The sequence below is a fragment of the Camellia sinensis genome, chromosome 5, assembly GCF_055761805.1.
Source record: "Camellia sinensis isolate YWXY chromosome 5, ASM5576180v1, whole genome shotgun sequence".
NCBI classification, from domain to species: domain Eukaryota; kingdom Viridiplantae; phylum Streptophyta; class Magnoliopsida; order Ericales; family Theaceae; genus Camellia; species Camellia sinensis.
In genome coordinates, this window is record NC_138965.1 from 202,817,997 (window position 1) to 202,845,557 (window position 27,561).

General features: G+C 30.3%; 2 protein-coding genes and 1 non-coding gene across 4 annotated transcripts in view; 2 read left to right on the top strand and 1 right to left on the bottom strand.

Moving 5' to 3' along the window:
- The window catches only part of LOC114271793 (uncharacterized), a 286,811-nt gene that overhangs the window by 167,171 nt on the left and 92,079 nt on the right, over window positions 1-27,561 (top strand). The gene's annotated exons all lie outside the window — the stretch shown is intronic.
- LOC114271796 (uncharacterized) lies at window positions 264-2,290 on the bottom strand. Its single transcript, XR_014330871.1, has 2 exons — window positions 1,823-2,290; window positions 264-1,302 (listed from the first exon to the last, which is right to left on the bottom strand). It is a non-coding gene; the product is annotated as an uncharacterized LOC114271796 (transcript).
- LOC114271807 (uncharacterized) lies at window positions 6,867-8,507 on the top strand. The gene is made up of 4 exons (XM_082872505.1): window positions 6,867-7,341; window positions 7,438-7,599; window positions 7,696-7,836; window positions 8,263-8,507. The coding sequence occupies exons 1-4, from the start codon at window positions 6,867-6,869 to the stop codon at window positions 8,505-8,507; spliced, it is 1,023 nt and encodes a 340-aa protein (XP_082728631.1).

Genomic DNA, 27,561 nt, shown 5'->3' on the forward strand with positions numbered 1-27,561 from the left:
TCTGATACCTCAATACTTACCTACACCCGATACTCGTACTTGAGGTTATGTGACAGAAAACATAAGGTTAACTATAGACAACCAATATGTTATTATTCTTCCCTCTATTTTTCTCGTCATTGCCTTCGGGTATAGTATCACAAACTAATCCCCACCAAACTATACCTACTCTCTCTCTCTCTCTCTCTCTCTTAATGCCAATAACAAGCATGTAATATGTATTCCTAGTGGCACATGCATTGGCAGGCATCTACACAACAAAATGCATAAGCTGTGCATATGACATGCATATAATACATAAAACCATAGTTGTACATTTGCACATTCATGATGTACTGATCCATGGGCTATAGCTGCTAACTGTCAATTAGATTTCTTGATTACATTCAAACTGAAAGATTAGAACCACAGAATGAAGTAGGCTTCTATGAAGTGCACTCTGATTTCTGTAACCCATTAAACATCATGTGATGAAGAACTATGCAACCAATCTTGGAGGATATCTTAAAGGAATATTAGGGCCTGTGATTTTGCTTTCGTTGTGTTTGCGGAAACATAAAATAAAAAATATAAAAACACCCATTGTTTTTATTTTTGTGCGAAAATATTTTCCAAAAATTCAAAGCCAACTTTTTGGTCTTTCCCAAAAAGTGAGCTTTTCAAGATAATTTTCCAAGAATAGTTTTTTAAAACAATTCGCCAAACAAACTTTTTGTGTTTTCCTAAAAACAAACACAGAAAACGAAAACACAACCACACATGCCCTAAAAGTATTCTATTTTCTCTCCATCTGGATGGTTTTTCTTACCTTTGCTCCACTGTTTGCTTTAGGCGCTGGCACTTTGTTCTCTGCCCTTAACCTTTTTTCATATATTTTCTTGTCAGATGAATACTTACTTCCATTTTTTCCCTTCAAGTCCTTGGAATGATCCAATACATGACTTGCGTTTCTACTTCCATATGGAAGTTCTCGATGACTCGGTCCAGAAGAGGCGTCTGAAGCCATAGAATCATCGCTTTCATTATCATCGTTGTCGTTGATGTCATCTCCTTTCTTATTATCAGTGCCACGATCATCGTCACCATCACCACCGTCATCATGATCATCATAAATATTATCTTCATGGATTGGGGAGGCAATATACATTGTCCACCCAGACTCACAGCTGCTACATCCTTCTATAACTTCTATGGCTTTGGAAGACTCCATTGCTGGTATTGGAGGAACAATATGGAAGAACAGTAATAATAACCCAACAACGAAAAATCCACCAGTGTCTCTGGCTTTATGATCCTTCTTTGCTGCAAAGAACAAAGAAACCCATCTCAGAATTAAAATAAAATCAACAGCCTCTGATTGATTAGCCAGAGATTCACCATAATTCTCTGGCCTTCTCTACCAGGAGACAGTATATGTGCAAAATGCTGGTGAACTAATCTCTCACCAAGTATACATATATAAATATGCAAAACTGAAAAAAGGGCAAAAAGAGAGACTCAATACACAAGAGACTACTGTTAAAACAAGAAGCAAACTGAAAATGGCAATCCAGTATACAGAGCTCTCATTAAAACAATGTGCAAACCAAAAACAAGTGTACGTAACTCTAGTCTTGTTTTCTAGGACAACAATTCTAAATACTCAGAATTTTTAATGAAATTTTATCTAGAAATATAATGATACGGACTCATTCTATACATAAATCCCAGTAAATCTCAACCACGCAAACATTGTGATTTGGCTTAGCAGCTCTCTTTACCAAGTATGCAAACCAAAATTCTTAAAAATATGAAGCAACCAAACCTCAGACATGAGAATTACCATCTCATTTATTTGATCTGTTTCCCCCATAAATATGAAGCATCTTTTCAATTAATTGGAATACAGAACGAACCCCACTACCCAAAATCTGAAAGAATTAAAAGAAATTTAAACAATTCAATATAGCTATTTTAGATACAAAGTTCAAAAAATGAAACAAAAGTATATGTGAATGTGTCACTTCACTACTACTCTCTTCATTATGAAAGACCTTTAATTCTCTGTCGTGTCATAAAAACAAGAGAAGCTTTTTTTGTGCCTGTGAAAGTAGTGTACGTTTTGAACCGCAATTGTGTTTTGGAGTTTTGTACAGATCAGCAGTTGGGGGCAGAGGGCGGCAAAGGGGTCATCTGCTATGCTACCTCCTCTTTGTCCTCTGTGTCCTTTGTTTGTTGTTCACTGTCTCCCACATTAAAGCGTAAGAACTTGCAATTTTTTTTTTACTATTCTTCTTTCTCAAATTTTTTCCCATCACCACCCAATGTTCATTATCACTATCACCAATCTCCATCGTTGATGACCCCCTTCGACAATTACCTTCTTGGTCAATCATTACCTGTTGGAAATCAATTTTGACTACAATATCTGACCATTAACGATTACTTTCGACCACCACCTCCCGCATTTAACAATTAGCTTTGAACACACTACCAACAACATCCTACTAGTGGGAACCACCTTCAGCCACTAGATTTGGCGACCAACAACCTCTTCCGGCCACCAATTTCAATCGTCAACAACCACCTCCCACAAATCACTCCCTTCACTTGTCATAGCTACAGTACAGCTATGAAAACTAAATTTTTATTTGTGTTTATTTTTTTAAAAAAAATTGTTTGAGATTAAATTGTTAAGTAAATAAGTCAAAATCAAGTTTGAACAACCAAATGCTTGGGACTTGGTAAATTTACATGTATTATAAAATTTAAAAAAAATTAAGTTATTTGAACTCAACTCGATTAAAACTCAATTGAGATCAACTCGAAAAAACAACTTAAAGTTTTTTAAGTTTTCAAATTAAACTTGAATTTTTAACTACTTGGTTAAAACCCTATTTACACAATTACTAATCAACAAGTTCAATAGCAATACTAGTAATTGTTTTGATTAAATGACTAGGTAAAAGTTTTTAAAAAAAAAAATTATCAGTTTCAGTGTAGAGACTTTCACTACTAAGAATTTGAAGAGAGTCAAAATTGACCCTCCTATTGTTTGTTTGGAGAGATTATTTCTATGATTTAAATCTGTGATGTCAGAGGCAATGGAACAACTTTATTTTTGCATCAAAATTCACCCTATGATTAAGTGATTATACATGTAATAAAATTATTTCAACTTTGTGTTTGATTTTTCAAAGAAGGAAGTCATTTTCATATTCTTCGGTCTTGTGAAGTGTGGGGGGTTGAATTCTCAAAGGACGTGGAGCATGATTTGTCCATATTATAGCCATCAATAATGCTACAACATTATTATCATCATCATATTCTAAATCCTAACTCTCAATCTCTATCCTCTCTCTACATCTACACTACTAACTTAGCGTTGGACGGTCTTTGGCAGGCACCAAACCGTTGCCACAGAGACACACATGTTATCTTCTCTCACAGGTGATAAGATTAGATCGGGACCAAACAAATCTGATTATCATCAACATGATAAATAAAATATTATCATCACAGCAATATTAAAAAGAATATTTTAGTTGTTCTACTTTTTATTACTTACCTCCTTGGTTTATTATTTATTTAAACTTAACAAGAGAAGCCAAAGCCCTTCTCAATATGCTGTCCTTTTGGTGATTTATCTTGACTTGCTCAAGGATTTGGATCTATTTGAAGATAATTTTTTGGAAGTTTGTTGATGATGAGTGAACTGTCTTTTTTGTTTGCAAAAATGTGTTTCCACTATTCAGTTCAGACATGTATTATGATTAATGTGGATTGAGGAAGGTTCATAAGACATGTACTTCATACATTTTGTCTTTTGTTTTTTCATCCAGTTCATGCACCACGTTTATATTTGGTCATTTTTTAAATTTGAACACTTTGAATAGAAGTTAGTTTTAAAAATAAATTGAAAAAATAAAAATTAAAACATTAAGAGCCATGGTAAGAAAAATAAAATTTTAAAAATTAAAAAAAAATAATCAAACATAAAGAAAACAAAGTGTAGTTTACCCCTATTTATATATAGTCCTGTTGAGTAATTTTCAATTCAAAAAATGATATTACAACTTCAAAATAGAAACATAAAGAAAATAAAGTATAGTTTACCCCGTTTATATATTGTCCTGACGAGTAATTTTTAATCGAAAAAATGATTACAACTTCAAAATAGGAAACATAAATTAAGGCCGGCAAACAGTCGCGGAGGGACGTTGGGGCGAGCGGATCACATACCTCCTGACTTTTCAAAATTAGTTGTTTGGTTTTGGTTTTCAAAAAATAATTTTTAGAAAATTTTACTTTTTTATTTTTCATATTTTAATATTTTCAATGAATTTTTTTTATATTTTAAGCAATTTTTTAAAATTTTTAGACACATTTAACATAAATATACTTAAAAAGTATAATATTTGTAAAAAAAAAATCTTTAAAAAATATACTAAATACCAAAAAAAATGAAAATTCAATTTTCGTATTTTATGTATTTATTAAATTTTTTAAATATATTTTCACAAATATTTTACTATTTAGATACGTCTAAATAAAGTACATCTAAAAAAAATTATTTAAAATTTTAAAAATATTTATTAAAAATAAAAAAAATTCAATTTTTAAAAAATTAAATTCAAAAAATTGAAATTAAATACACTAATATTTTTATTTTTTTTGGGGATTGGGTCTTGCTCTTACTTACACACACAGTACCCCAAACACACTGACACACCGCGCACCCACGTTTTTTTTTTTCTTTTTTGGTTGGGTCTTGCTTTTGCTTACACACAGTGCCTACAAACACACTGACAAATCACACAACCACGGGTTTTTTTTTTTTTTAAATCTCAATCCCAACCAAACACGGACACATAACTTAAAACTTTAAAAAAGTGTGAATTTTTTTATTTAGGAATTATTTAAGGTGTCCTAAATAAGTATATTTTTTATTTTTTTAGACTAAAAAATTGAAGGAAAAAATATGAATGTTTGAGTTAATTTTTTGACTTTTTATAGAAAAATGTATAATAAAAAATTGTAAAAATTAGTTTGTAGAAGAAAATTAGAATGGGGAGTTATGCAGCGGTAATTGTTGACTTTTGGTGAATAGTATTAATTTTTTAATTTTTTGAGTAATTTTTTGACTTTTTGACTTTTTTTAAGTCTCCCAAACTTGGCCTTATTCACCGTACTTATTAAGTATCTTCATCTTTTCTTTGTCTTTTTTGTCTCCCTTTATTGCTTTGTAATTTACCGACTTGTGATTCACCAAATTAGGATCACATAGCACAAATTTGGAACTACACTACTGTGGGGACATAATTTTTGAATGACAACACGTAGCCGAGGTGTCACCAAAGTGCCAGCCAAGGTGCCACGTGTCATACTCATGACGCCGAGATCATCTCGGCTAGACCGAGGTTATCTGCGAAGATATCGAATCCGGGATAAGCGAATAAGGGACAAGAGTCCTAGAATGAGATAGGACTTCAGTTTCGGTAAAGATAAGACTCTCAGAGAGTTTATCACAATCCTACTGGAAGTCCAAGATTAGCAGTAATCCTAAGTCTATCTAGGCTTCTATTAGGATCAGGTTTGTGTTGGCTATAAAAGAGAGGCAACCTCATGGATCTAAAGTATGCTTTTTATGCTCTGAATAGTGAGTTAAACACTTTTTCTATCTTTGAGAGATAACTGACTTGATCATCGGAGTGCCCCCAGATGGACGAACCACCGCCAGAATCTCTTCTTTTCTGTAACAGGTCGTTCGGGCAATCTATTCTGCCAGTATTCTCCAGCTGAATATCAGTTTGGCAGTGTGGTCGGAAATTGACACACACAACTATAATCTTGGTATCTTCTCTTCATTGTTTACAGGTAATTTTATTTATTTATTTTTTACTTTTAAAAAAAATTATAAGTATTAATTTATAGTTATTTGTTAATTTTTGATTTGTAAAATTTTTTGATTTGTTATTGTTTATGTTAAAATAGGAAATTTTGATATGCTAAAATTATGAATCTTAATTGGTGGTGATTTATATTAAAATTACGGATTTTGGTTTGTTGTTGTTTGTGCTAAAATTAAAAATATTAATTTGCAGTGATTAATATTTAAATTAGGAATTTTGATTTATTATAATTTGTGCTAAAATTAGAAATTTTGATTTGTTGTGATTTGTGCTAAATTTAAATTTTTTTATTTGTATTAAAATTAGAAATTTTGATTTGTGGGGGTTTGTGATTTTGATTATGAATTTTTATTTTGATTTTTAGTTTTTTCAATCATGGATAAATATTTCAAAAGAAAATCAAAGTTGGAATCATCTCTTCCTCAAGAAAAAGATGATAATTATTCTTCCGCAAAATAAAGTTGCATAACTTAGTAGACCTTCTTGCAAATCCAGGACTACGGCTTTGGAATATGGACTATAATGTTAATGATCGATACCAAATTCGTAGAGCATATCTACAAAAAGGTCCTTGTCAACCTCATGATCATAATTTTCCACAAAAATCATTTGGACAAAAATTTCGGCGATTTAATCAAGCTTGGTTTAATGAATTTCCTAATTAGTTGGAGTATAGCGTAGCAAAAGATGCAGCATTTTGTTTATGTTGTTATCTTTTCAAACCTAATATTGGAGATCAAGCTGGTGGTGATTCTTTTGTTGGTGAGGGTTTCTCAAATTGAAAGAAAAAAGAAAAAATGTAGACTCATGTTGAAGGTCCCAATAGTGTTCAAAATCAAACTTCGAGTAAATGTCCAGACTTGTTAAACCAAAACTAACATATTCAAACGATTTTTTTTCAAACAATTTGATCAAGCTCGAATTGAGTATATGCATCGGTTGATTGTGTCAAAATTTCTTCTAAGACAATGACTTATGTTTCGTGAGCATGATGAATCTGAAAATTTAAGTAACCAAGGAAATTTTATTGAATTTCTCAAGTTTCTTACTGATCATAATGAAGATGTCAAAGTGGTTACATTGAGCAATGCTCCACAAAATCTCAAGTTGACATCTCCTGATATTCGAAAAAACATTGTAAATGTGGCCGCATTTGAAACTATCAATGTGATTATTAGAGATCTTAGTGATACATTTTTTTCTGTTTTGATTGATGAAGCCCGTAACATATCAATCAAGGAGCAAATGGCAGATGTAATACAATATGTTGACAAAAAAGGCCAAGTGATTGAGTGCTTTTTGGGTATTGAGCGCTTTTTGGGTATTGAGCATGTTGCTAATATGAATGCTCTCTCACTCAAACAAGCTGTGGAAAATTTATTCTCCAGGCTTGGATTGAGTATTTCCAAATTGCGAGGTCAAGGATATGACGGGGCTAGTAATATGCAAGGTGAGTTCAATGGCCTTAAAACACTTATACTGAAAGAGAATTCTTGTACATATTATGTTCATTGTTTTGCTCATCAATTGCAATTGACACTTGTAGCCATGGCAAAGAATCATAATCAAATTGCTTTACTTTTCACTGTGGTTTCTAATATAGTGAATGTTGTTGGAGCATCATGTAAACGCCGAGATATTGTTAGAGAGAAGCAAGCTGCAAAAGTTGCTGAGGCACTTAATACTAGAGAGCTATCTAGTGGGCAAGGCTAAAATCAAGAAACTAATCTTAAACGTGCTAATGATACACGTTGGGGTTCACACTATGGTACTTTAGTCAGCTTGGTTAGTATGTTTTCAACAGTGATTGATGTACTTGAAATGATTTCGGATGATGGTTCAAATTCTGAACAACGAGTAGAAGCAAATATATTATTGGACTCAATTCAATCATTTGAGTTTGTATTCAACCTTCATTTGATGAAAACGATATTGGCTATTACAAGTGAGTTATCGCAAGCACTACAAAAGAAAGATCAAGATATTGTTAATGCCATGAATTTAGTTCAAATTTTTAAAGTACAGCTCCAAAAGATGAGGGAGAGTGGGTGGTCATCGTTACTTGATGATATTTTGCCTTTTTTGTGAAAAAGCATGAAATTGATGTTCCCCAAATGAATGATATGTTTATAGCTCGGGGGAGAAAAAGGCAAAATTCTCAAGAAATTACAAACTTACATCACTATCGCGCTGAGTTATTCAATACTGTTTTGGATATGCAAATTCAAAGAACTAAATGCTCGTTTTACTAAGTCGAACACTGAGTTGTTACTTTGTGTGGCATATTTGAATCCATCTAACTCTTTTTCTAGTTTTGACAGAAAAAAGTTAATTCATCTTGTTGAATTTTATCCTAAAGAATTTTTTTCAGTGGAGTTCATGGTACTTAATGATCAACTTAATACATATATTATCGACATGCTATCCAGTAGTGAGTTCTTAATGTCGAATGAAATTGCCAATCTTGTTAAGAAAATAGTAGAGATTAGAAGAGACAAAGTATATCCATTGGTGTATTTGCTCTTGACTTTAGCATTAATCTTACCAGTTGCAGCTGCTACTGTTGAGAGGGTATTTTCAGCTATGAATATTGTGAAGAATCGGTTGCGGAACTGAATGTATGATGAATGGATGAATGATAACTTGGTTGTCTACATTGAGAGAGATATTTTTTATGGCATTGACAATGATACTATCATGGAAAGATTTCAAAAGATGAAAACTCGTCAGAGACAATTTAAAAGTTTAAAATTAAAAACTGTTTGTAATGAATATTAATTTTTAATGCTTACTATTAGCTCGAAAAATTATTATTATATTATAGTTATTGATTAGGAAAGAAAAATTTTGAGATTATAATTAATAGGTACCCTCTTATATTAAATTCCTAGCTCCGCTACTGTCGACAAACCCCTATGATGGGACCTTTTATATATTGAAAACAAAAAATTAAAATTTACTTTCACATATAACTACTAAAATTAAATTTACTTATAACTAACAAAATCTATTTTATAATAGAAAAAAAAATGATCTAAACCTGTAATAAGTAAATACAATGGGCCTAATATAAGGATTATTATTATTAATTTTATTTTATTTTTTTTGTTGCTAAATTTTAACAAAAATTTGGAAGTCTTAGGCGGCGGATCTACTTGCCTATGCTTAAAAACAGACGCAAAATTCAAGCGAAAGAATAATATTTCATCACTTTCGAAAAATCCTTTCGAAAAATCCTATTGTCCAAGTGAATTTTGTGCACGAATTATGTATTACGTTTTTATGTCTATAAAATTATTTGATCACACAATTGCCATGGTACGCGAGTCATCTCATTTGAAAAATTCTCTTTCTCCAAGTGAATTCTGTGTATTTTCGTTCTATTTTTGCTACGTAGAACTATTGATCACGCAAGTGCCGTGCTACATCCCCTAATTTGAGAATCCTAATCCCCCAAAAATTGAGACCAAGGCAAAAAAAAAAAAAAAAATCCCCAAAACGACGTCGTTTTGAGGATTAGGGGGATTAGGGAGGACTTTTTTAGGGCTCCAAATCATTTCCCGATCACGCAATTACCGTAGTCTCATTTCATTTATTATTGTTTGAATAATGTTATATTCATTAATTGGTATATCAATTAATATACTAACAGATGATATAACATAATTTTAGAAGTTTTGAGTATTTATAATTTGTATAATGTATGAAGTCAGTAATAATATCATAACATATATTAATATATTAATTAATATATCAATTGATATATATAGTACCACTGTTATTGTTCATCTACCGCAGTTGCTTTCAAACCATTATGACACACCAGATGGAGTAGGAGAGTTTCATTTGGGAAGAGCTAAACGGGGTTTTTTTGGCTATTTTAGTTACAAAAGACAAAATAGGCTATTTTAGCCACAAAAAATAAAATATCACATCCAACTCATAACATTATACTCTTCTCTCACAAAAAAAATCAAAAATGCCAAAAAGTCAAAAATTCCTTCCCAAACCAAACCTTTTAGCCTAGGCTAAAATAGTCAAAAAAAAATAAAAAAGTAAAAAAGTCAACCCACTTCCCAAACGGAGGCTAAGTTAGTCACTTTTTTGAGTTTACAGCAAAGGCTATAAGTTAGTTTTTTTGTATTTAAAGACATGAAAAGTTAGTTTTTAGCCATTGGTAAAATTATAATTTTACCTCTCATGGGTCAAAATATATTATATGGATGAAGTAGTAAATATTTTAAATTGAATGGGAGTAGTTTGGACATTTCATTGTGATTTGACATCATAAACAAATATTAATAAAAAAAGTCAAAAGTAATTTTTTACTAACTTCCATAATTATTTTTCTAAAAATGTCAAAAGTTTCGTTAAAAATCAAGAAGTCACTTTTTACCATTTTTCCCAAAGGGTCTGGCTTTGGTCCAGTCCACCATCGGACTGGACCGTGTTGTTGGGTCCGTGGAGGCCCATCACAGGTCCCGTTTTAAAAATCTGAACCGTTTAATATGTAAAACTCTTCGAGTACTATATGCCTGTAAAAAATCACATTGATCGGATATCGATAGCTATGTGATCAAAGCAGTTTTGTATAAAAAAATGGACGGTGAATAAATTAACGGTTGAAAAAAAATTGATTTGATTACATAGCTATCGATATTCGATCAACGTGATTTTTTACAAGCATACAGTACTCAAAGAGTTCTACATATTGAACGATTCAGATTTTCAAAACGGGACTCGTGGTGGACCCTTACAGGCCCAACAACACGGTCCAGTCCGATAGTGGACTGGACCAAAACCAGACCCTTTCCAAAACACCCCTTTGTTTCAAGGAAGTAAAATGAATTTTTTTTTTTTTTTTTTGTTGAGAGATTTAGAAAGGAACTTAAAAATAAAAAAAAAAAATGATATATAAAATTAGATAAAATATTAATATATTTTATTCATATTTTATTTAATTTTATTTATTTATTTATTTTTTAAATTTCTAATCAAACACAACGTAATGATGTTATAAGGACATGAACAGTGTTATCTGGTTTCTGCATTATCAGGCCCCGATTTAGCGGGATTGTTTCGTACTCATGTCGACCTTTTTTTTTAAAATGATTTTTTATTTGTTTTTGTAATTTATGATTTTTAAATGATTTTTGTTTTTGTACCAATTGGGTTCAAATGATTTTGTGGCAAATGTTAGGTGTGTTTGGTTTGTGTTTGTAAAGTAATTTTTAAGATAAAAAGTATAAAAATTTGTTTGGTTTGTCTTTTTTCAGAAATTGTTTTGAAAAATTATTTTGGGAAGAGAATTTTAAAAAAAGCGATCGATTTGATGTGTATGAGAGAGAGAGTGATTTTGAAAAATAGATAACTAAAAAAAATTTTGAAATTTTTTTTGAAAAAATTTGATTGATTTAATTACTCTTGAAAATTTATTTGTAGAGAATTTTTTTCAAAAATTTTTCTGAAAAACAAACCAAACAAGGCCGTAATATAATTTGAATAATAAAAGGATGATACAAAGTTATGTCGGGTAGTCCTCCCCAAAAAAAAAAAAAAAAGTTATGTTGGGTAGTATGGATTCCGATAATTACTTAACATTACTTATTGAAAAAATTATTTTATTTTTTAAAACAAATACAATTCGATTATTTGATATAGATCTATTTGGGAATTTTTATTTTTAGTTAAAAAATTATTATAAGTTACCATGTTATTTTTCTATTTTATCACACATTTTTTCAAAAAAAAAAATATATAAAAATCAATTCTTAATAGATGCTTTCTAGTACATAATACATATTTCAAAATAAATAGTTTGAATCATTCGAAACAAACCCACTAATCCTAACAATAAGAGATGACTCACTTATACTATGTTTAGATCATGAATTTAGATAAAAATTTAGAAAGAAAAAAAAATTAGTTTTATTTCATTCACATTTCTCTTATTTTTTCTATTATGAATTTCTATTAAAATTTATAATCTAAATACAATTTTAATTTCTCCATTGCAGCACAAATGAGGAGACTTTGTTTTGTGTCCTTTACCAAAAAAAAAAAAATGTTTTTCATCTTATCCCAACTAGGGATGGTATTTTGAAACCGACTTGATGGGGACTTGACCTCTCGACCCCGATTTAAACGGTTTTTTTCTGAAAAATATCACTGACAGGACAGCGATGGTATTAAAAATCAATCCCCAATCAATTTCGAGTCGGGGACGACGATAAGTGTCCAAGCCTCGGCCCCGGCCCCGTTTGTCCCCAAAGTAATATATATACATATATATACTTTCTGATGTACTCTCTCTCTCTCTCTCTCTCTCTCATTTCATCTGTTTTCATATTATATCTACTTTCTCTCCCTCTTTTTCTCTCTCTCTCTCTCTCTTCCTCACCGTCTCTCATTTCTCTCCCTCATTCTCACTCACTCAGAGTCTCTCTCTCTCTCCCTCTCTCTCCCTCCCTCCCTTATTTCCCTTTATCTCTGTAATAGCTCAAAATGTGGTACTTCGATCGGCAACGACAACGACTGCGATCTCTCTAGAATTATTGATAGGCTTCGATTGGGAAGTGAGTTGGCTTTTTGACTTTTTTGGCTATTTTAGCTATTTTAGCCTGGGGCTAAAAAGTTTGGTTTGGAAAGGCTTTTGGCTTTTTTGATTTTTTTTGTAAGAGGAAGAATGTAATGATTATAAGTTGGATGTGATGTTTTGTCTTATTGGGCTAAAAAGCCTATTTTGTTTTTTATGGCTATTTTAGTCAAAAAAGCCCCAAAACCTACTTCCCAAACATAGGCATGGTGTTATCTGATACAAAGTTCCTCTGTTATAAGCCATTGAAGAAGCATCTCAAGTACATCCTTTCGACTGCCGATGACGCTTCCTCCGCCACCGCAGGCCGCCATCTTCAGTCGGTTTCACCGTTAGCTGAGCTGTAGGACTAATTCATAAGATCTCGGTGATGACGATGGTGAAGCATCCCAACATCGTCCTGATTAAGATCTACTCTGCCATGGAGACCAAGATCTACTTCTACTCTGCCATGGTTCTATGATTTTTTGAATAGATCTATGATTTTTTTTATTTTTTTTAAAAAAAATCTTGATCTTTATATATATATAAATATAAATATATGGATTCAGATATTTTTTTTTTTTTTTTAACATATCTAAATGTTTTTTTTTTTTTAGACATTTCGGCTCACAAATTTTTAGATTTGAATAATGTTAGATTTGTTGAATAGTGTCAGATCTGGAAGATGATGATCTTGTTGTGATATTATGTCTCTCACAAATTGTGTTTGGATTTGGATTTGTGTTTTGTTTGAATAGGTCTTCATTCACTGATTTGGATTTGGATCTCACAAATTGTTGAATTGGTCTTCAATTGGATCTGTGTTTTGGATTTGGATCTTCATTCACTGATTTTGTTTTTTTGGCCAAGGAATTTTCGAGGTCGGGGAACCCTGATCCGCATTAGGAGACGGGGGTGGAGATGGAGACGATGATAGGTTCCCCATCGGGGATTGGGGACTGGAACGAGGGAATTTGTACCATCAAGGATCGAGGACGGGATGTGTGATCCCTGGCCCCGTCCCGACCCGTTGCCATTCCTAATCCCAACCAAAAACAATGACTAGTTTGGGAGCATTCATAATTTTTATATGATTTTTGTTTTTGTATGAAGATGACTTTAAAATTTTATAAAACAATTTCGGACTTTTCATAAACTTTAATAAAAATAATTTACCAACAATTTTTTCATGTCAATTCCTTTCTTTTTATTTTATTTTAATTTCGAGGACTGAAAAAAAAATAAAAAAATTGGTAGCAACCGCGTTCTCATCACGAACAAAACGTTTCAAAAGGTGTTCTAGCAGTCAACTAGGTGAAGTCCTTTCAAAAAATATCTTCATCCATACTTTTATAATGTACAGTCAAGATTGATGAAAAATCAATTCAAAACTGAACCGATTGAATAGGATTGATGGAAATTTTTAGTTTTCGGTGAATTTTTTATAATGTATAATCTATTTTAATTTTTAAAAAATTTACATTAATACTAGCTAAATTGATTGAAATATTTTTTTAAAAAAAATAAGTGATCAATAATGTACATTTTGTAATAAAAATTAAAGAGAGACATTTATAGAGTAATTTCCATCATTTTTGTTTATTTATTCTTAATGTGACCTTCTATAAGTTTGTTGAAAATCTTTAAATCATTATGTGAATCTCTCCTTTACACTAAACCCACAAAACCAATAAATTGAACCATAATATACAGTTTATTTGGATTTTTCAATCAACAAAATCAAAAAATTCAATTCAATGTTAAATTTTTTTATCAAACCGAATCATTTACATTAACTAATTGATATAATCTCTTTGATTCATGCAAATCCTTTTTTTTTTTTTTTTTTTTGAGTAATTATTGGGTGCACTTCAAGCACAGTCGCGTGGTGTTTCAAGGGTATTGTGATTAGTAGAGAAGATGAAACTCATAATTTTGTTTTATATAATTAGAAAATATGAGAAGATATAGTATATGATGATTAGTAAATAACATGAACAAGTGATACTCTAAGACTAAGAGTACCCAATAATGTTTTCTTCATACACTGATATGGTGAAAAGCATTAAAACAACTCTAGGGGTCTATGAAAACAATTATTAGGGTAGTTTGCTTGGTTTGAGTTTTCTAAAAATATTTTTCAGAAAATTTTACTTTCTTATTTTTCATATTTTTTGTTTTTATTGAATTCTTAAAATATTTTCAGCAATTGTTTTTAATTTTTAGACACACCTAACATAAATACACTTAAAAAGTATAATTTTCGTGAAAAAAATCTTTAAAAAATTCACCAAATACCAAAAATATAAAAAAAAAATACGAAAATTCAATATGTTTATCATATTTTTGTGTATTTCTTAATTTTTTGAAATATTTTTTCACAAATATTTTACTTTTTAGATACATCTAAGTAAGGTGCATCTGAAAAAATAAAAAAAATGGTTAAAATTTTAAAAATATTTACTAAAAACAAAAAAAAAAAAAACAAGAAAAACAAAAAGATCAATTTTCAAAAAACTGAATTCAAAAAACTGAAACCAAACACATTGTTATTTTAAGTTGCGGAGAACTATAACAAATTTTATAATTTGACATAATTATATTAATATTTTTTAGTAAGGCTAAAATCAGAATTAATATAGATGATAAGAAAATATAAAGATAAATAAAATAAAATATATATTTCAGGTAAAAGATATGATAATATTATTTTTTTCATCTATATGATTAACGAATTATTAATGAAAAATAAAATAAGTGTTAATGAAATCTAATGTAATTATATTAAATTTGTGAAACTTATTTCAAATTTTATAATATTTATTTTTCAAATTGGAATAATACCATCAATTTCTGAAACCCTAAATTTTTACTTTTTTTTTTAAAATTTGTAATAATTCAAAGAAAAAGAAAAAGAAAAAGAAAAAGAAAAAGATAGATCTAACAAAATAATAAACCGTCCTTGCTCTAATTGGCTTGACACCCAAAAAAAAAAGAAGAAGTATTCTTATTCAAATGCCAGAAAAATAAATATTATTCTTGTTTATAATCCCTTAATAGTAAATAAACAACACATGCTTTACCCAAAATTCGAGCAATAAACAAAATTCTTAACGAGAAGCCCAACAAAATAAACCCCAATAAATAAAAGTCTATAAACCCATTTAATTATAAGAATAGACGCACAAAAAAATTAATTAAATTTTAAAAATTATAAAATACAAAAGTATATATATTACTAGCGGTAACCCGTGCGATGCACGGAAAAATAGATTATTTATATTTTATGTGATAAATAAATCATCTTAATCTTAAATTATATCTTAATAGCAACAAACCATGATATTAAGCCATCTGGGTAGATGTTAACAATAATTAATCCACAAAATTTCACAATAAAATTTGATATGCATAAGAAATTATTAATTATAAAAACTATTGAGAATAATAGTATCATAATCACTTAATAACATAAATAACCTTTTTTTTTATCAGCAAAAAGAAATATTTATTGATGCAACAAACACAGTATGAAATATTACATCAATAAGGGGAGCTTGGAGCTAAACAGAAGCTCCCAGCGCCAGTTGGTGAGGAACCAACAACAAAAAGCAAGAAAAAAGACAAACAGATAGAGAGCTAGACTACGTCTTTGAACTAAGAGACTAAACAAATGACTATCCAGCAAGGAAGTAGAATTCAACCAGCAGGCCAAATCCCAAACAGTTCAACCCAAAAACCACCTAAATAACTCATGATCTGTACAATAAAGCATCATTCCCATAAATAAACAATCCTCCATAGCAGACCAAAAACCTCCCACACTACCTATCAAATCGCAACACTACACACCTGCAACCTACAACACAGCAACAGAACAGCATAAAGCAGAACAACATACACCAATCCACCGCAACATAGCAAAACACCAGTACAGCATAGCTTAACAGTACACAATCTGAGTAATACACCATACCAGCCCAGCGTACATCATACACCCAAGCAACAAAATAGCAAAACAGTAGTATACCAAGCAGCAAAATAGCAAAACACCAGTACAACATACACCAATCCTCAAAGCATAACAGCATACAATCTGGGTAATACACCATACCAGCCTAGCAAACCTCTCAAGTCCCACAAAAAAAGCAGTAGTGCAGCATACACCCAGCAACAAAGCCTAACAGCACACCACAGATCAGTACACCAAACCAACACACCCTCCCAAGCACTTCCTCACTTGCCTCAGATTAAGCACAAAATCCTAAACTGAAAAATTAAACTCACTGAAAGCTGACTTTAACCAAAATGCAATCCTATATTTAATTAAGTCACAAAGGTCCTCCGCATTTGGAATAGTTTTTTCTGAACACACACTCATTCCTGCACTTCCACAAAAACTGGGGGTGATCAACTCTAGTGCTTCCATTGCTTGCGTGTTTTGTGGCAGTGATACTGAATCAGTGACTCATGTCTTAATTTGGTGTCCATTTGTGTGGAGGGTTTGGGCTAAAATGTTAGGTTGGTGGGATATCCAAACTGCTATTCCAGGATCTGTGGAGTGTTTACTGTTGTGGTGGCCAGGGGAGAAGTTAAAGAAGAAAAAAAAGAAGATCTGGAGGGTGATTCCATTGGTTGTGATGTGGTAAACACCAAATTAATAACATAAATAACTTGTATCAAACTAAACAAAACATTAAAAGAGAGAAATTCTATAAGCTTATAAAAGTTATCATAAATTTACTTGGACTTTTAAATCAATGGTGTATATTATTATTGTGGGATCAAATTATGAATATAAACTTTTAATTATAATTTATAAGTAGTTTTTTAAAAATTTTAATCTAAGTTTGTTGCCTTGTTTATAAAAAGAACTTCTCAAACAAATCATTAATTGATTATATTAGCAACTCTCTATCTTTGATTTCCTTTATCAATGACACACGCATATCATATCAAAGTATAAATCCTTCTCCATAGTTTGAAGAATACTTGCATAGATCCAACGTCATTTTAAAAAAATTAATCAAGATAAGAATTTAATAGTATTATAAAAATTATATAAGAGAATAGTTTTAATCTATTTTATTTATAAAAAAAATGATAAAAAATTATTTGAATTGTACTTGAAGAAATATAACAAATGATAGCTGTAATCATTATATACCAAAAAAAAAAAATTATATCTGTGGGAAAAAATGGTCGAATACAAATAAAGTCATGGACATTGAATTAAATCATATGGGCTCTAAATTGATAGTATAATATAACAAATCAACTAAAATAACATAGAGATATTAACAAACATGTACTACTTCCTTATCATCTTTGTATTATATTCATTAATTTCATATATTAAATGAAAGTTTTATTCGTCTCGATAAGGACCAAGAAAACAAATTTGATAATAAATTGATTCTAAACTTAATTATTGAAAAAACAAAAATTTCAAAGAGAGAATTTAGAGATGAGATTGGAGAAATACTATAACGAATGATAGCCTTAAAAAAAAAAATGATCTACTGCAATTTATTTTTAATAACTAATAGAAAGAATATCAAATTATTATCTTTTATAAATATAGTGAAGAAAATTAATTTTGTAAGATTTTTGTGCTGCCTTCTCCCATGTAGCCTTTATTATTTCATTATTAATACTCTTCTCATTTAGAGCGAACCAATTTCATTATTAATACTTTTCTCATTCAGAGTCAATAATTTTTTTTTAATCTTTATCACTTGGTAGATAATAACGAATAATAAAAATTATCAAAAAAAGGTTAAGAATTTAATAGGAGATAAGAAGTTATAGATAAAGACATTTCATAAGATAAAAAATTTAAAATAAAAAAAGATAATATGTGATAGGAGAAAAAAAATATGAGCAAATGAAAATACAGATTTAGATATATATATGTTTTTGATAGATATATAGATTAACAAATCATATCTTTATCTAAATTTTATTATTTTACTTTTTTTGTAAATCAATTATTTAATCTTTATCTTTATTTGTAGGCCACGAAATTAATTTTTATAAATTATTTATCAATTTTCATATGCTTATTTATCTATAATTCATGAAATTATTTTTTAAAATAATTTTTTAATTTTTATCTTTATCTATAGGTCATGAAATAAATTTTCATAAATTATTTATGAATTTTTATATGTTTATCTATAATGAAATTAATTAAAGTACGAAATGAAGGGAAGAAAAAATGAGTAATTTTGTTTTTTTTTTTTATAAAAAAAAACAATTATTTAATCATTATCTTTATTTGTAGGCCATGAAATTAATTTTTATAAGTTATTTATCAACTTTTATTTGTTTATTTATAGGAAGAAATTTTAAATTATCTATAAGTTATGAAATTAATTTTTATCTTTATCTGTAGACTATAAAATTAATTTTTAGTTTTTATATGTTTATCTATATGGAGAAATTTTGAAATTCAAATCTTTATCCATAAGCAATGAAATTAATTTCAATTATAATTAATCAAACAAATAGAAAATGAAGAAAAATAGAAAACATGAAAGGCAGTCAAAGAAGGTTGCCACATAGGCAAGAGAGAGTTTCAAAATTATGAGAATTTAGGAATAAATATTTGGAGGCTTTTAACAAAATAATTACATTTTGTCTTTATCACTTGGTAGATAATAACGAATAATAAAAATTATCAAAAAAAGGTTAAAAATTCAATAGGAGATAAGAAGTTATAGATAAGGACATTTCATAAGATAAAAAATTTAAAATAAAAAAAGATAATATATGATAGGAGAAAAAAATATATGAGAAAATGAAAATAAAGATTTAGATATATATGTTTTTTATAGATATATAGATTAACAAATCATATCTTTATCTAAATTTCATTGTTTTACTTTTTTTGTAAATCAATTATTTAATCTTTATCTTTATTTGTAGGCCACGAAATTAATTTTTATAAATTATTTATCAATTTTCATATGTTTATTTATCTATAAGTCATGAAATTATTTTTTTAAATAATTTTTTATTTTTTATCTTTATCTATAGGTCATGAAATAAATTTTCATAAATTATTTATGAATTTTTATATGTTTATCTATAATGAAATTAATTAAAGTACGAAATGAAGGGAAGAAAAAATGAGTGATTTTTAAAAAAAAAAAATAATTATTTAATCTTTATCTTTATTTGTAGGCCATGAAATTAATTTTTATAAGTTATTTATCAACTTTTATTTGTTTATTTATAGGAAGAAATTTAAAAATTATCTATAAGTTATGAAATTAATTTTTTTAAATTAATTGTTTAATTTTTATCTTTATCTGTAGACTATAAAATTAATTTTTAGTTTTTATATGTTTATCTATATGGAGAAATTTTGAAATTCAAATCTTTATCCATAAGCAATGAAATTAATTTTAATTATAATTAATCAAACAAATAGAAAATGAAGAAAAATAGAAAATATGAAAGGCAGTCAAAGAAGGTTGCCACGTAGGAAAGAGAGAGTTTCAAAATTATGAGAATTTAGGAATAAATATTTGGAGATATTTAACAAAACAACTACATTTGATTATATATATAGTATAGATTTAAATATTAAAAAAAAAATCTCATATTTGAGATTGTACTTTAGTCCCAAGAGTATGGGGCTGGCCTGGATGATTGAACGTGAGTAACTTCATCATATTCCACCAGTTACCTTGACAACGAGCCCACCATAATAATGTAGTTTGATACTTCAGTATAACGTGAGTTAATTCTTTAGCGTGACTCTTTTGATTTACTCTAAAGGCAGACCAATTCAATATGTGAACAACACTCTTTAATTAGAGAGAAATCCAGTTCCGTATTGTTCGATTTGTGGGGCTCATTTCCAGTCCTACTGTAGTGATCGGAGTAGTTTATTTTTTTATGGTGTGTTTGGTTGAGGGATTTGGGGAGGAATTTGGAAAGGGAAAGGGAAAAGGTGTGTGAAACTATGTGAAATATAGGCATGATTTATTCACATTTCACCTACCTTTTCCATTTCCCTTTCCAAATCCCTCTCCAAATCCCCCAACCAAACACAGCATTAAGTTTTTGATTTTTCAAGCTCTTCTAAATAGATCATTTATAATATATATATATATATATATATACATATATAAAAGCTCGATCCATTAATTGTACTTATGTAACTTCATTAGATACATCTAAAAAAATAGACAGTCTATTTTATTTTTAAATTAAAAATTTATTTTTAAAAACAAAAAATAATAAAACTTATTTAGCCTTTGTTTAGTGTCACGACCCCAACCCGCCCCTAGTAGGATGGTGCCATGATGGCCAGTAATCCGAGATTACCGAAGGCCACTTACAAAATTCACACACAATCAGAGTGTAGATATATGAGGCTAACATGTGCGGAAGCAATAATTTACAATACAAGTGGTCCATAAGAGCAGTGCATAAGTCCAATGAAATGGCATACATCTTTACATAGTTTTAAAACTTGAATACAAATAAAATGGAGTACAAAAATACATATTATATCTTGATAAAAGGCTTCTCGAGTCGACATGTTCAAAATACATGAAATACAACTAAAAGCATAATCTTCAGGATTGCCGACATCCTCACTGCCGACGTAATATGCATACAAAACACACATCTCGGCGTAGTCGACTTCTTACTTGTTACTTACATATATACATAAGGAGGGTGAGCTTGAATATTCAGTGAATGGTACAAGTAATAAAGGGGTTAAATGAATGATACCCGAGATCTTTTCAAAACAATATATAGTATATCCTTGTCAAAACCATACATAACATAGTTTAGCTTGGCTTGAAATAAAATATCAATCGAACCTTGGTCTTTCAAAACTTGCTTACTTACTTAACATACGCCAAATCTTAAAACATGGGGTGATGACATTCCGGCAAAACAAAAGCATAATCTCGGTATCGAGCATGCCCGTTCATAGTCCGTAGGTGGCCGATATCTTAACAAGGGTGCTACTTAGGCTTAACGTCCCCTAGCACGAAAGGACGGTGCTACCTAGGCTTAAAGTCCCCTAGCACGGAAGGACCCTCAAAACAAGATGTGTAGTTGCATTATAGTCCCCTGACACTAAGGACTTTCAAGACAAGATGTGCAGTTGCATTATAGTCTCCTGGCACTAAGGACCCTCAAAACAAGATGTGCAGTTGCATTATAGTCCCCTAGCACTAAGGACTTTCCGAGAATGTCATCAAAACAAAGCTTACTTGGTACATAAAAATAAGGGTAATCATTCATACTTGATCAAATACTTTTATCAAAACAAAACAAGGCTTTATCAAATCTTTATAACATAACTTTATTAAAAATACCACTCACATAGTTCTTGGGACGTCGGGATCAAAGTAAAGGTCCAAGTCCTACAAACACATGGCAAAGCATACTGAACGTACTTCTCAAAACAAGTCTCACATACATGCAAATGATCTCGGGAAAACATGCTGGAAGTCAAAACACTGTTTTACATGTCAGGAAGACATGCTGGGTACCAACCAGGTCTTTGCCGAGGTCCCACCCCTCTTGGCCGAGGTGTGGTTACCTAGGCTTCGGCGTGCGGCTGCATGGCGAGGTGCGCACAAGACAAACCAAAGGTGTAAGTGATCATGCAAGGTAGGCCAAGGTGAGATACGATGCTTGGCCTAAGTGTGAGGTCTGGGTAAGAGTGATCTCGGCGACTACACTTAGGGAAGTGAGGTCTGGAGATCGGGGCTCCCACCCGTGAAGAACAGGAAGAACATGAACATGAAGAACATGAAGAATATGAATGCTAAAATCATCACTTCTTTACTACAAAAATCTGGGATTTCATGCTATGAGTTCGAAAACATGGACCTGGGTACCCATACTTGAAAATCATGTGAAAACAAACACAAAAACATGGATCTAGGCATGAGTTTTCGGATCAAAACATGGCTTTTCTTGAAGAACACATGAATACTATTTTCTCTTTCTAAAACTGAACTTCAAAGCAATGCATGGCTTACAAATCATATTCAATCATGCAATGCAATAACATGAACATAAGGAACAACAAGAGCAGATCAAGAATCTAACCTTAGAACACGGATCTAATGGCTCGATCTCTAGGGATCAAGCTTGGAAATCTACTCTCCCTCAAGGACTCCTCTCCCTCTTCTAGAGCTTCTCTCTCCTCTTCAAGACAAGGATATAGAAATGATAGGTTTTCTCCCTCTGCCGGGTGACTTAACACTCAGCTCGGACACGTGGCAACGGCTGGTTGGCTCTCTCCAAAAAGGTGATAGATTGACAAGACAAGACTATGATAAAGTGTATCTAACAAGCTACTCGGTAAGGCACTCCGGCAAGTGATGACATCGGCTAAGGACAAAGTTTCGGCAACTAAGGTGACAATGACCTCGGCTAGGAAGGACAACACTTGACTAAGCTGTGCCACACCTCGGCCTAGATGTGCCACACCTCGGTCTAGGTCATACCACTCCAGGACAAGATCGCTTAGGTGCAAAGGTAACATCTCGGCCTAGATAGTACACATCTCGGCCTTGGTGATGAACACCTCGGCCTAGATAATGACATCACGGCCAATATGTCAAGACGAAGGTGGAGGTCAAACAAAGGGGTTCCAAGACAATTCTAGACTGAAGATGACCTCGGCTTGAAACGATCTAGGCTTAACATAACCTAGGCTTGGCATGACCTAGGCTTAACATACCTTAGGCTTGAGACACCAAGGGAGGATCAAAGTAGGCACACAACACTTAGACAAATCACATAAACACAAAACAAGACAAGATTCATGAATGCAAACTTAACAAGACAAAGTTATGTAAATGAACATGAACATGACTACAACATGAATATGGGTTGTTACAGCAACTTAATATGGCAAAACATATAAATGCATGCAAATATGACTAGGACATGAATGTGGGTTGTTACATTTAGGATGTGGGAATCATTTAGTAATAAAAATGATATATTAAAGTCAAATTGATACATTTAAAATAGGAAGAATTACATTTCAGTATAAAGTTAAAAAAAAAATTACACATAAATAGTAAGCTTTATAAATATTAATAATTAAAATTATAAAAATGTTTCATGTCTTAATAAATATTTTTTTTTCTAAAAGTCACTGCATTGTAATTCCTCCTTTAAAATATCAAGAATCAAATGATACAAGGCATCTATTTTAAAAATTAAAAATATAATTAACCCATATAATAATGTAAAATGCATAATCTATAATATTATTTATAATTATTCTCAGGTCTCGTTTGTCAACCATAAATTTTAGTCAAAAAGTCGTTATAAATTATCATATCACTCCCTCTATTTTTTGTATATTTTTTCATAAATATTAAAAAATTATTAAAATAATCTATTCCCGAACGAAAACTTTCCTGTTGAAAGTCTTCTAGTCGAATTTCCAAACATATCTTAATGGGGGTCCAGAGGAATAAAACAAGTGGAATGGTCTCCTCTCTGGTAATCCATCTAGAATAGAGGTTGTTATTCAGATTTGTAAAGTTTATCATAACTCTAACTTTTATAAATCTTATTAAGTTTCTAAATTTTGAGTTATTATAATAAAGTCTTTAACTTGTCGATTATTCACAAATTAAACCTTAAAATCGAAAATGCATCACGGACGAATCCATACAAACCCTAATCGACCTTGGAAGCTTAGAAATAATTTCTAACACTCTAATATTAATTATTTAACTCTAAAATTTTAGATTAATCACTCTAAATCTTAACTTTCAGTTTTCACAATTTTCGTTCGATTATTTACCTTTAAATTCATAGCAAGATAATACAAACCGTATTATTTTTTCTAACATTATGTTATTAACTCTACATTTGAAATAAATATTTTAATTGAACTCAAACCCTCATGTTTTTCTTAAATCACATTTTGACCCCAAACTAATATCATTACACACATACACATATACACACTTGTACATTTCTTAAATAAATAACTTTGTATACAAAATATCTTCACACACACACACACAATATATATATAAAATCAACAAAAATCTCTCAAAATTCCTTGCACATGGCTAGCCACCCTAGAGAAAGGAAAATTGTATACTTTTTCAAACAAAAGTCATGAATTTATGAAAAAAGTATTTAAGTACCCCAATTTATGGAGCCATGCCTCCACCCTAAGTTCAATCCTAACCAAATCCTAATTAGATCATGATTAATTGTATAATTAAAGCCTATAATCATCCACTATTCCCTTAGATTCAAAGTAAATCCAAAATATCTAATCAATTTCCAACTAATGGGCAAAATGGACCTTTTGTACTAATTTCCTTATAAAAGAAACCTCTCCCTTAGTATTTTGAGCTGGGGACGGTGAAAGTGTCCAAGCCCCAACCCTGGCCCCATTTTTTCTTGAAGTAATATATATATATACTTTCTGATGTATTATTTCTCTCTCTTTCTTTCTCTTCCTCACCGTCTCTCATTTCTCTCTGTTCCTCACCGTCTCTCATCTCTCTCTCCCTCTCATTCACTTAGAGTCTCTTTCTCTCCCTCCTTCCTCTTCATCTCTATAAGATCTCAAAATGTGATGCTTCGATCAGCGACGACAACAGCTGCAATCTCTCTAAAATTGTTGATCTATATGGTGTGATCTGATACAAAGTTCCTCTGTTATAAGCCATTAAAGAAGCATCTCAAGCACATCCTTTCGACAGCCGATGACGCTTCATCCGCCATCGCAGACCGCCGTCTTCAGCTGATTTCGCCGTTGGCGAGTTGCAGGACTAATTCGTGAGATCTCGGTGATGAAGATAGTGAAACATCCCAACATCGTCCTGATTAAGATCTACTCTGCCATGGAGACCAAGATCTACTTCTACTTTGCCATGGTTCCAAGATTTTTTTGAACAGATCTATGATTTTTTAAATAGATCTATGATTTTTTTTTTTGAAAAATCTTGATCTTTATATATATATATGGATTCAAATCTGATTTTTTTTTTATAACATATCTAAATTATTATTTTTAGACATTTCAGCTCACAAATTTTTAGATTTGAATAGTGTTAGATTTGTTGAATAGTGTCAGATTTGAAAGATGATGATCTTGTTGTGATGTTATGTATCTCACAAATTGTGTTTGGATTTGGATCTGTATTTTGTTTGAATAGGTCTTCATTCACTGATTTGGATTTGGATCTCACAAATTGTTGAATAGGTCTTCATTTGGATATGTGTTTTGGATCTGGATCTTCATTCGCTGATTTTTTTTTTTTTTTGGTCGGGGAATTTTCGAGGTCGGGGAACCCCAATCTGCGTTAGGGGACGGGGACGAGGATGGTGATATATTCCTCGTCGGGAATCGAGAATGGGAACAGGAGAATTTGCACCATCGCAGATCGGGAACGGGGTGTGTGATTCTCGGCCCTGTCCCAACCCGACCCGACCTGTTGCCATTCCTAATCCCAACCAAAAACAATGACTAGTTTGGGACCACTCATAATTTTTATATGATTTTTATTTCTGTATGAAGATGTTCTTAAAAATTTATAAAACAATTTTGGACTTTTAAAAATAATTTACCAAACAATTTCTTCATGTCAATTTCATTATTTTTATTTTATTTTATTTTATTTTCAGAGCTGGAAAAAAAATAAAAATAAAAGTAGTAGCAACCGCGTTCTCATCACGAACAATACGTTTCAAAAGGTGTTCTAGCAGTCAACTAGGTGAAGTCCTTTCAAAAAATATCTTCATACATACTTTTATAATGTACTGTCAAGATTGATGAAAAATCAATTCAAACTTAACCGATTGAATAGGATTGATGGAAATTTTTAGTTTTCCGTCAATTTTTTTATAATGTATAATCTATTTTAATTTATTATTTTTTTTTACATTAATACTAATTAAATTGATTAAAATATTTTTTTTAAATATTTAAAATAAGTGATCAACAATGTACTTTTTGCAATAAAACTTAAAGAGAAACATTTATAGAGTAATTTTCATCATTTTTGTTTATTTGTTCTTGATGTGAACTTCTACAAGTTTTTATGAAACTCTTTTAATCATTATGTGAATCTCTCCCTTACGATAAACCCACAAAACTTATAAATTGAACCATAATATACAGTTTATTTGGATTTTTCAATCAACAAAATTGAAAATTTCAATTCAATGTTAAATTTTTTTATCGAGCCGAATCATTTTTGTTTATTTGTTATTGGGTGCTCTTCGAGTACAGTCACGTGATATTTTAGGAGTATTGTAATTGATAGAGAAAATGAAACTCATAATTTTGTATTATGTAATTAGAAAATATGAGAAGACATAGTATATGATGATTAATAAATAATATGAACACGTGACGTTCCAAAAGTACCCAATAATTTTTCCTTTCATACACTGATATGGTGAAAAGCATTAAAACCAACTCTAGGGGTCTATGAAAACAATTGTTAGGGTAGATTACATCACTTTATTTAGTTTGAGTTTTCTAAAAATATTTTTCAAAAAATTTTAATTTCTTATTTTTCATATTATTTTGTTTTTATTGAATTTTTTAAATATTTTTAGCAATTATTTTTAATTTTTAGACACACCTAATATAAATACACTTAAAAAGTATAATTTTTGTGAAAAAAATTCTTTAAAAAATTCACTAAATACCAAAAATAGTTTTAAAAAAAATGAAAAATCAATATATTTTTCGTATTTTTGTATATTTATTAATTTTTTGAAATATTTTTTCACAAATATTTTATTTTTAGATATATCTAAGTAAGGTGCATCTATTTTTTTTTAAAAAAATGCTTAAAAATTTAAAAATATTTACTAAAAACAAAAAAATACGAAAAACAAAAAATTCAATTTTCTAAAAATTGAATTAAAAAAACTGAAACCAAACATACTATTATTTTAAGTTGCGGAGAAATATAACAAATTTTATAATTTGACATAATTATATTAATATTTTTTAGTAAGGCTAAAATCAGAATTAATATAGATGATAAGAAAATATAAAGATAAATAAAGTAAAATATATCTTATAGGTAAAAGATATGATAACATTAT

Coding starts and splice junctions, on each gene's coding strand:
- LOC114271807 (XM_082872505.1), top strand. CDS start 6,867: ATGTTTCGTGAGCATGATGAATCTGAAAATTTAAGTAACCAAGGAAAT. Junction 7,342..7,437: donor CGGGGCTAGTAATATGCAAG/GTGAGTTCAATG, acceptor TGACACTTGTAG/CCATGGCAAAGAATCATAAT. Junction 7,837..8,262: donor AACGATATTGGCTATTACAA/GTGAGTTATCGC, acceptor AATTTTTTTCAG/TGGAGTTCATGGTACTTAAT.